Source organism: Bacillus rossius, chromosome 1 (assembly GCF_032445375.1).
Source record: "Bacillus rossius redtenbacheri isolate Brsri chromosome 1, Brsri_v3, whole genome shotgun sequence".
NCBI classification, from domain to species: Eukaryota; Metazoa; Arthropoda; class Insecta; order Phasmatodea; family Bacillidae; genus Bacillus; species Bacillus rossius.
In genome coordinates this window covers 191,777,525-191,788,548 of record NC_086330.1, presented here as the reverse complement: position 1 = coordinate 191,788,548, position 11,024 = coordinate 191,777,525, and the positions used below count along the sequence as shown (strand labels likewise).

Sequence of the window (11,024 nt, the reverse complement as noted above, 5' to 3'; positions counted from 1 at the left end):
ACACCCATTATTACACCACACGCTTCATCATGTTCCAGTTAGCCAACTGCCCTCGTTCATTAACCGGAGGCTAAAGAAACTACACACGAATTTAAGTCAAAATTGTGATTTCAGTGCTAGTAACATAATCTCCACATGTGCAGTGCAATATACGGCACGGGCCGACTCCCCCCATACCAGACTTTCAATTAACTGCCGAGTGGACAGGCACTGGCCACATCTAATCGAAGACTTTAATTAATTTAATAGCGCGCCGCGGTCCACATAGGTGGGCCCCGCGCGTCGCCGTTCACAAATTACGGAATTGGCCGACTCCAATCAAACTCTCTCCCTTAACCTCGACTGGCGTGAGGACGTAACTTTAGTGACGGCGCGTCAGAGCGCCCAGTGTATAATGATAGTGTACTTTATGTAGGGAAATCGTGTGACTGTAATTGCAAGTGTAACTACCAACGTAATTAAACGTCCACTCCGCACACTCCGTGCGCGACGTTGAAACGATGGTGCAAAACCGTGTACATTATTTGTGAACCTCCCCAATCCAGTTAGGGATCAGCGTCCTATGCTGTGTAGGGCCAGTGGTATGGCAGGCATTAGGGACCCCTAACACCACAACAACCGCCGCCGTTCATAGTGGGCCACGCAGGGGCTATCGTACCCACCGACCCATCTCGTGGTTAACCACCGAGTTAGCCTGGCGCCCTCCCGGACACGTTTCATGCAACAAAACAGCCTTCCCACTAGGAACCACGCCGAGTCTCGAACACGAGAACCCGGGCGACGGCAATACTGTATACACACTATGTTTAAATGTATCCTTATTTATATGCAGTGTAGGTGTACAGCTGTAATCCACAAATTTACTTTCGTTCCTCTACAGATTTCCGCTTTGGGAATGATTAAACCACTACATCTGATTAGGTATTTCTGTAAGAATTACTGTACCCAACCACAAATCAATTTACAATACTTTTTGCTTATTATAACCATATTGATAACCGTTTTGAACAATTTCCCTTGAAGGCTGGCCACGCGCCTGCCGCCCTGGTGCCCTATTCTTGATGCTGTCGGAATAATTCCGTTAGCGGAATGATCCGCAAGTTTCATTCCGACAGACAGCTATTCTTGAAACTGCTATAGTCTCTATTGGAATCAACATTGTCGGGTTGAAGAAAAGGCTCTATGGATGTGTGGCAACATTGCCTTAAGTGTTGACATCCTTGGTAGAAGGCCATCACAATGAGGAAAGCAGCGTTGCTAAAGAAAGTGTGCAATTTTCCCATTCTATTCCTCTCTGTAATTTTCTTTTACTTTTTTCAACACATTTTCTCAGTTATTCATTTCTGTCTGTTTTTGATGGATGTGGAAGTAATCTGTATAAATATAACTATAAGTAACTAATAATTAAAAAAGATTTGTAAAGTTATGCCCGAGAAACGGATACTTCTTTGATTTTATGAGATTAAAAAAAAAAATATGTTTTTGATAGGGAAAATATTGTGTAATGCAAATGTCAACTTTTTTTTCTTGTGGGCAAAAGTACTACAACAATGATATTAATTTACGAAAATATTTACAAATTCGTGTATTTTTTAAGTACCTAGTTAAAAAATCCTTATCACTTAAAAGGACATATTTTTTAGTCTATTGTTTCTACTTAAATTGGCTCCAACTCGTAAATTATTTTTGTGTATACTTTAAAGTAAAAATAAATTTTTTGCAGTGTTTCTTGTTTCAGCAAACCATTTATGAATGGATACATTAAGGTATTTATAATCACTGTGACGCCGTCCCCGCTGCCTGTCTTAAAATTATTATATTTAAACTACGTGACCAAGAATTTTGACCGGAGGGCAGGGTTCTTTGCCTCATGGCTGCAGGCAGGGACGCATCTACAAAGGGCCCCCCGGGCTGTATTGGCCACCCAGGACGCCGTAACTATTAAAAAACAAACATACACGGAACTGGTTTTATTGTGGCGTCACACGATACAGTACTTCACCTTGTACACTACGTCTTCACGTGACTGGCAGTTTCATCGTCTACCTTCTCAACTCCACTTACACGGCCCTCGATTGGTGGTACTGATTCACGTCTGGCGGAGTTCTGGCGGACTACCACACCGAGGGACACAGGCTATCCTGAGAGTGATGGTGATGACAATTAGGGCACATGGCGAATTTAAATGTTTGAAAGTGACAGTCCAGATGGTAAAATACAAATGTAGTTCACTAGTCGCTGATTAAAGGAATTAGACAAAACACTGAAATTAAAGTCTACACATGGCTGATGGCAAAAACTAACACTAACATTTAGGCCCAGTAATAAGTTTAACATAGAGATGTCCCAGAGCTCGGGATGAAACTGGTGTGTCCCGTTCAGAGAAATTACGTGATAAACGAGGGCTCATCCTCGTGGTGGCGTGGGGCCAAGTTAAGCTGGGTACGGGCGCGGTGGTACCTGATGTGGTAACTCACCCGTGACCACGGCATGTCCCAGGAATTGATGCGTTATAAAGTCAAGGTTCGCTTTAGGCGCAATGCCACCCCACGTGGGCATAGTTCAGTTTCTCCGGTCGGAGCGATTAAGGTGTGAAGCGCAGGCACCTCGGCGGGCTGCCCAAAAACACAAAAAATTATGTAAAACACTTAAACGACTTATAGTCGAGCCACACATATTTACTGAAGAACCGCATGACATGTCATAAGGTCGGTTTAGGGCTGGCCGTGGAGCAGATAAAAACGGATTTGGAAATATTACCTATCGAAGTTACATGCTGTTTCTGGCGCGAGAAGTGAAGGCTCCACGTGCGCGGAGCTGCCGGCCCTGGTGAGTGCTGGAAGGCTTTTGAGTTCCCTCCCTGGCAACCCGGCCAGGGAGAGGAAGAAATTCCGCGGGAAGTTACGGAGCACGGGAAGATGATGCCGGCCAGTTTTGTGAAACTAAAGCATTTACACTTACATTAATTAAATATTAAGGAATATTTGATACATCAAAAGTTTTAGTTAATGTTTATATTAAAAATGCATATGCATTGTGTCCCCTTTTGCGCATTGCCACACCCGGATGGGGGCTTCGTTCACACAAGCGGCCGTGAGTTACGTCATGCCATTCGAGGCACTGCTCCCCCCACTCTATGTTGCATGCGCGGGCATGATCGTAGCACTGGCCCTAATTCATGTGTTGAGGACACCTAACGGCCTGTGCTCTCAGAGGGAGCACCGACGATGGCGTCAAATGCCCCCCCCCCCCTCGTCGAGGCTGTTTAGTGCCTCAACACATCTACACAGACTGTATCGCTGCACTCGGTCGTCGCACCAGTTTTCCCACTGGCAGGATCAAACTGTGGGTGGGGTACTGGGGCTCGGTGTAGTTAGCCCACGAGAGCAGGGGCTCCTCAAGTGACATCCCATACCGTGTTTCGGGTGGTGTTGGTTGCGCCGGTTGGTCCCTTTCCATGTGTGCGGTGGATGCTCCTGGCCATACATCACTGGCGAGTGACGTGATCAAGCCTAGGAAATAGTCCCTTAGGTGGGCTGGGTCCTGGTTTTTGCGACCGGGTCGGTCGAGGGAGTTTTGGGGTTCTGCTTCGAGCGGGCAGCTACTATCGGGGTGCCTGGTTTCCCTGTCACCGCTCGTCCCCCTGGTGGCCTGGTTGGCGGTGGTGATATAGTTCTGCAGGTGTATGGGGGTTCGACGGTCCCTGCGTGGTCTGGTCGTCCCTGCATCGGCATGTCTGTCCGGGTCCTAAGTGTCCCTGCTGTCCCCATGTGGCATGACCTGAGGGCCGACAATCCCGTCCCCTCTTTCCGCTGCTGACGGTTCTCCCGTGCAACACATGCACTGTAACTAACGCCGCTTCCAGCATAGGTACCTCCTAGCGACTTCCTCCCCCTCCCCCGTTTCTGCCTCTGGCTCCTCTATGACTACCCGGAATGTGGATGTACTCAGGTTCAGGTCCAGTGGTCACCAAGGCTCGTCATGCCTGTAGGACTCCAGTGCGGACCCCTCGTCCAGGTGACCGATGATGGATTGAGTCTCACCTGCGTTGGGAGGGGAGGTAGCGGGATCGTGGTGGGAAAGTGTCGCTTCTCCTGCCTCATCTGGTTGACTTTCAGTTGGGAAAACGTCCGGACTATCCGGACGGACGACGTTGCTCGTGGGGCTAGGAGGGGTGGAGTCGCTCGGGCGCCCTTCCCCTGTTTCGCTGGCCTCTGTGTCGGGGGGCGGCCCCGACCCTGGTGTTATGCTGCTGCCTTTCATCGGGGGCCCCACGTTCCTGATCGTATCCCTGCTGAGACTGTGATCGGGGGCGGATGGTGGATTCGGGGGTGTGGCGACTAGCTGTAGGTCGTCCCGGTACACTTTGGCCGGACATCCACTCGGGGTGCGTATGCCGTAGGAGGATGGCCCCGTTTTCCAGAGAATCTGCTGCGGCAGTGACCACTTGGGGGCCAGCCTGGCGCAGAAATTCTTTGCCCCTGCCGAGAGTTGGTGCTGGCGCACTTAGACCCGCTGTCTAGGTGTGAGGGTAACTGGTCCGTTCGTGGTGGGAGGTGTCTTGTGTGTGAGGAAATGAGCCTGCTTCTCCCTCGTCTGCTCCCACATGGCCTCGATCTGGGGCCGCAACTCATTCCCCCACCAGTCTTTCGTGGCTCTGTTTGCTACGCGGCATTCCTCTGGGAGTGCCAGGTTTTGGCCCTACACGAGCTCCGCGGGGGAGTGACTGGTGACGGCGTTTATGCGCCGCCTCAGGCAGTAAAAGATTTTGGGCAGGTGATGTCCCATTTGGTGTGATCGTCCCCCAGATGCAGCCGGAGTTGGGCTTTATCTCCTGATTTCTCCTCTCCGTGGGGTTTGCGCGGGGATGGTATGTGGGCGTGGTGTGATGGGTGATGCCCTAGCAACGGCAGTCTGCTCGCCATCGCCTCCCCTTGATATGACTCCAGTTGTCTGTCAGGAGGACCTTTGGGAAGCCGTAGCGCGAGTAGACCTCCCCTTCGAGCAAGTTGGTGATTGTGTTGGCCCGGACATTGGATACCAGAATTGCCTCCACTTAGTGCGTAAACAAGTCGGTAATGACCACGAGGAAGTGCTTTCCCCTGGGTGTCCACAGGTACGGCCCCATGACGTCCAAGGCCAGAGTATGAAAGGGCTCGTGTGGTCTGCGGGGCTGTTGCTGCTCGACCCCGTCGGCACTGTGGGCCTTGTGCTGTTGGCACAACTGGCATCCCCTTAAGTACTCCTGTATGTCACGAGCTACCCCAGGCCAGTGGAAAGTGTGGCATAGCAACTCCTGCATCTGCTCCGCCCCCCGGTGCCTGGCCAAGTCGTGGTCGTGGAAGAAATGCAGTATAGCCAGACGGGCGGTGGCGGGTACGTGCGTTCGGCAATTCCCCATATCGCCTGGGGCGCGCGTCTGTAACTCGCCTTCCAGGCACCGCTGGAAGGAGCAGTGTCCTGCCGCGCACGCGGCCAAAATGGCGTGCACCGCAACGTCCACCTGTTGGCGCGACGCACGACCTGGACGAGGCTGGCCAGGTTTTCCGGCCTGGCCACCTCCGGTACCATGGTGGTTTGGGTAACATTCAAGGTGGCAGTTTCCCTTCCCCCGGGTTGGTCAGGGGAATTCCCCAGTGGCGGGGCAAATGCTCCTCCCAAGTGCCCTCGTCCTAGAACTCGGTGCCCGGGTTGGGGTGGCGTTACAGCTCGTCTGCCAGCTGGTTCTCCCGACCCGGTACGTGCTCTACATGGAAATAATGTATGCAGGGTAAGCTCCCATCGGGTGAATTTGTCTTTGCGCCCCTGCAGCGAGTCCAGCCACTTGAGACACTGGCTGTCTGTCCAGAGGGTGATTGGTCTGCCCTCAAGGTGGTGCCGGTAATGCCCCACAGCCCACACGACTGCCAGACACTCCTGCTCGTTTACGTGGTAGCGGCATGCCGCCGGCCCAAACTTGGCACTGGCATACTCCACGATGTGACGCTCCACGTCGGGACCCAGCTGGTAAAAGACTGTGCCCATGCCCTCCTGGCTGGTGTCGGTCTGGAGATAGATGTGCTCTACAGGTTGCAGGCGGGCAAGGGTGTGGCACTCCCGGAACAGGTGCTTGATGGTGTCTAGGGCATGGTCAGCCTCGGGGGTCCACCGGAACCGGAACTTCGGTCATGGAGCAGTGATGACGGTGAAATTGTGGATGAAGCTCCGGAGCCAACTGAGCAGACCCACCTACTGCTGTTGCTGCTTCTGGGTACGTGGGGGAGGTTTTGCCTCGATCAGGTCGAGCTGGGCTGGCAGGGGACGGCACCCGTCCACACTCACCATGTGCCCCAGGTAGGCTAACTCTACCGTGCTGACATGGCACTTGTGGGGCGCGCAGGTCAGGCCATGGCGGGCCAGCCATTCGAGGACCATGGCGAGGTGGTGCACATGCTCCTCCCATGTCCACGACCAGATGATGACATAGTCTAGGTAGGCCGCGGCAAACTTGCCCACGACCCCATCCAGTATGCACACCATCATGGCTTGGAAGGTCGCGGGGCATCCATCAGCCCAAACGGCATGGCGCAGAACTGAAACCTGCGGCCATCGGGCGCGGTGAAGGCCATCTACGGCCAGTCCTCGGGGCAGACGGGCACCTGCCAGTACCCTGATTTGAAGTCCAGAGATGTGATAATACCGGCCTCCCCCAACCCGGCTAGGGCATCTGTGATGTGGTTGATTGGTGGTGGTGCGGGGATGGTGACTGCGTTGATGGGTTTGAAATTTACGCAGAACCGGAGTGAGCCGTCCTTTTTCTTAGACATCTCCTCCAGGCAATTTTAGAGCGACACACACAGCTAAATTACCCCGTCCCGCAGCATCTCCACGATCTGTGCCTGTATCGCCTCCTGCTCCCTGGGTCTGAAGCCAAAGGGCTTGACGAAGCGGGGCTCATGGGGTCGTGTCGGGATGGTGTGTTGAGTCACTGTGGTGCGGCGCAGAATGTCCTTGACGGCGAACACCTGTGACTGCTGGGCCAGCACCTCATTGAACAGGCTCGTGAACTCTGTGGGCACCTCATTATGCAAGTCTGTTAGGGTCATGGTAGGGGTCAGTGGGGGCGCTCCCTTCTGATTGATGCTGTAGAGTGTCCTCCGTCACTGACGCCCGATGTGTATCCTGGCCTAACTTACGTCAATGGCGGCATCCTCCAAGATGAGCCACGGCAGCCCCAGGATCAAGTCGTTCCTCAGCTCCGGCACCACCAGGGCTGTTGTCCGACTACACATGTCCCTGACGGCGATCCATACCTGAGCGCACCCCGTCGTGGGCGCGCAAGCTCCCCAGGTGGCTAGTTAGACACCTTCCTCCCTCTTCTCCAGATCTGCCTCGGGCACCAGGTGGGCTGCGACGTACGTGTGGCTCGCCGCGGTGTCCACCAGTAGGGTGGACGGGTTGGCCATTGAGGAGGACTGGCACCCGCATCAGCATTTCCACGTTGTTCCCAGCTTGCCCCAGCTGCGGCGATGGTGCATGGTCAGGCCCCGCAGGTGGTGCCGGGGACGCTGGGGGCGCCAGTGGCGTGGCATCGCACGCCGATGACCCGGTGCAGGGTGCTTTTGGGTGGTGCGTGACACCACCACCTGGTATGACTGGTGGCGATGGTACTCGGTCAGGCCCCACGGGTGGTGCCGGGGACGTCGGGTCCGCCAGTGGCGCGGCGATGCACGCCGACGACCTAGTGCAGGGTGCTTTTGGGTGGTGCGTGGCACCACCGCCTGGTATGATGGGTGGCGATGGTGTGCAGTCAGGCCCTGCTGGTGGTGCTAGGGGCGTCGGGGATGCCGGTGATGTGCCGTCGCACGTCGATGACTCGGTGCGGGGTGCTGACGGGTGGTGCGTGGTACCACCGCCTGGTCTGATGGGCGGCGATGGTGGCGGTCAGGTCCTGCCGGTGGTGCTGGGGAAATCGGGGGTGCCAGTGGATCAGTGTCACACGCAGACGACCCGGTGCAGGGCGCTGTGGGTGGTTCGTGACACCACCGCCTCGTCTGACAGGTGGTGCTGTGCGGGCTGGCCTCGCGGGTGGTGCGAGGGCCGTAATCCAGGAGCAGTAGCCCGCCGGTATCCTGCTCCCTACTTGGCATTTCCCGGCGGCGTTACGCCTGGCCGACGGTCTTGCCACAGCGTGGTCCGGGTGGGACACTTCTCATGCAAATGGTACGCCTCTTCGTGGCAGTACTGGCACCATGGAGACCTATCCCGCTGTCCGTTCGCGTGCAGGTTGGGGTGCACGGCCCGCTGGTTGGCGGTGTTGGCCGGTTTCGAGGTGGGTTGCGTCATGGCCCCTCGTTCTCTAGCCTCGCCCCCCGACGGGTGTTGCAGGAAGAGGGAGGGGGTTCATGTAGGGCACTACTGCCCAGGCATCCACTGGGGCCGCCACGTGTGGTGGGGACGTCCCCCGTCGGTGGGCCGCGGTGTCCTGCGGGTGCGGTGACAGGTGCAGGTCCCTCTCGATATCTTTCGCCAGCTGCACTAAGTCTTCGAGCTCCCTGTCAACAGCTCCCCTCAGGTGCGGGCGTAGCTCCCTCTCCATCAGTTACACTGCTATGTCCAGGGCCGCGTTGGTCTGTCTGCCTGCGTCCAGATGCCGGTGTAGTCGCACATTGGACCTGATGAACATCTCTACATCCTCCTCTGCTCATTGATGCTCGCAGAAAAATGTGCGCTGGCACTGGGTGCGCGCGCGGGCGGAGTTGAAACAGGCTTCAAGGCACGGCACGAAGTCTTCCCACTCCACGTCGTACTCGCCGGTCATGGCCCACCAGTCCATCGCGGGTCCCCTGAGCTGCTCAGTGATGTGCTCTGTCCATTCTTCCTTCGGGATGCCATGTATGGCCAGGTAGTCCTGGCACGCCCGGGTGAACTATTCCGGGTCCTCGTACATGTGCTCGGAGAATTCCGGCAGCTTGACCCTGATGTTGTCCCGCCGAACCTCACTCACTACTGTCACAGGTGTGGGCACATTCAGCTTGTTCTCGCTGGCTGCGCACATGAACAGGCCATCGCGGAAGTTCAGGAATTCGCGTGCCTCCGTGTACGTGCGGTGCCTCGTGGTGCCGCACTGGTGGCAGTAGGTCACTTCATCTGCCTGACGGTGGCACTTCACAGCGTGGCAACAGCATGCCGACGTGACTCTGCCCTCCCTCTTGTCCTGGACCGGTTCCTCCTACGCGCCACACTCATGTGTTGTATGTGCATCGGCTCGCGCGGTCCCCTCTCCCACGCCTGTCAGTAGGTCCGTGTTCCACAAATCGTCCATGTCAATCGCGACGTCTCTTTGCATCGCGATGCGGCAGGCCGACCCAAACGACGGATCGTGACGTCGCTGGCAGGGTGTGAGCAAGTAGGGGGTTCACCTCCCCTCACTTCTGAGTTGGTGTTTGTGCTGGCTCGCTTCCTGCCTCGCGGGAGCCCAAGCCATGTGCCTGCGTGACGTATCTGTTGACAGCTGATGTGAGGTGGAGCAGTGGTGGAGAGCGGGCGTGGAGAGCGGTATAGGGGGGGTTGTCTCGGCCCAGCTAATCTTGCTGGCGTAGCACGGTTCCGTCGCGCGGTGTTGCCACGTTGCGCGCTGTTGTATCGGATCCTACGCAAGCCCTTTGTCTGCTAATTTCTGATTTCGTTTTCCGTGGTTTCATTGTTGAAAGAGTCCGTTGAGATTTAAGCCCCACGTTGGGCGCCAATTTGATGCTGTCCCCGCTGCCTGTCTTAAAATTATTATATTTAAACTACGTGACCAAGAATTTAGACTCGAGGGTGCGGTTATTTGCCTCGTGGCTGCAAGCAGGGATGCATCTACAAAGGGTTCCCAGGCTGTGTTGGCCACCCAGGATGCCATAACTATTAAAAAACACACGTAAACGTAACTGGTTTTATTGTGGCGTCATACGATACAGTACTTCACCTTGTATACTACGTCTTCACATGACTGGCAGTATCATCGTCTACCTTCTCAACTCCACTTACATGGCCCTCGATTGGTGGTACTGATTCACGTCTGGCGGAGTTCTGGCGGACTACCGCACCGAGGGACGCAGGCTATCCTGAGAGTGATGGTGATGACAATTAGGGCACATGGCGAATTTAGATGTTAGAAAGTGGCAGTCCAGACTGTGAAATACAAATGTAGTTCACTAGTCGCTGATTAAAGGAATTAGACAAAACACTGAAATTAAAGTCTACACATGGCTGATGGCAAAAACTAACACTAACATTTAGGCCCAGTAATAAGTTTAACATAGAGATGTCCCAGAGCTCGGGATGAAACTGGTGTGTCCCGTTCAGGGAAATTACGTGATAAACTAGGGCTCATCCTCGTGGTGGCGTGGGGCTACATTAAGCTGGGTACGGGCGCGGTGGTACCTGATGTGGTAACTCACCCGCGACCGCGGCACGTCCCAGGAATATATGCGTTATAAAGTCAAGGTTCGCTTTAGGCACAATGCCGCACCGCGTGGGCAAAGTTCAATTTCTCCGGTCGGAGTGATTAAGGCGTGAAGCGCAGGCACCTCGGCGGGCTGCCCAAAAACACTAAAAATTACATAAAACACTAAAACGACTCGTAGTCGAGCCACTCATATTTACTGAAGAACTGCACGACACGTCATAAGGTCGGTTTAGGGCCGGCCGTGGAGCAGATGAAAACGAATTTGGTAATATTACCTATAGAAGCTTCATGCTGTTTCTGGCATGAGAAGTTATGGCTCCACGTGCGTGGAGCTGCCGGCCCTGGTGAGTGCTGGAAGGCTTCTGACTTCCCTCCCTGGCAACCCGGCCAGGGAGGGGAAGAAATTCCGCAGGAAGCTACGGAGCGCGGGAAGATGATGCCGGCCATTTTTGTGAACTAAAAGCATCTACACTTTCATTCATTAAATATTAAGGAATATTTGATACAATAAATGTTTTAGTTAATGTTTGTAATTTAAATTGCATATGCATTGTGTCCCCTTTTGCGAATTGCCACACTCGGGCGGGCGCTT

The 11,024-nt window shown here is 54.6% G+C and overlaps 1 protein-coding gene across 1 annotated transcript; it reads right to left on the bottom strand.

The window, feature by feature from the left end:
* Window positions 1-7,166: 7,166 nt before the first annotated feature.
* LOC134541614 (uncharacterized) lies at window positions 7,167-8,325 on the bottom strand. The gene is made up of 3 exons (XM_063385205.1): window positions 8,123-8,325; window positions 7,399-7,900; window positions 7,167-7,292 (listed from the first exon to the last, which is right to left on the bottom strand). The coding sequence occupies exons 1-3, from the start codon at window positions 8,323-8,325 to the stop codon at window positions 7,167-7,169; spliced, it is 831 nt and encodes a 276-aa protein (XP_063241275.1).
* Between the last annotated feature and the right edge of the window lie 2,699 nt (window positions 8,326-11,024).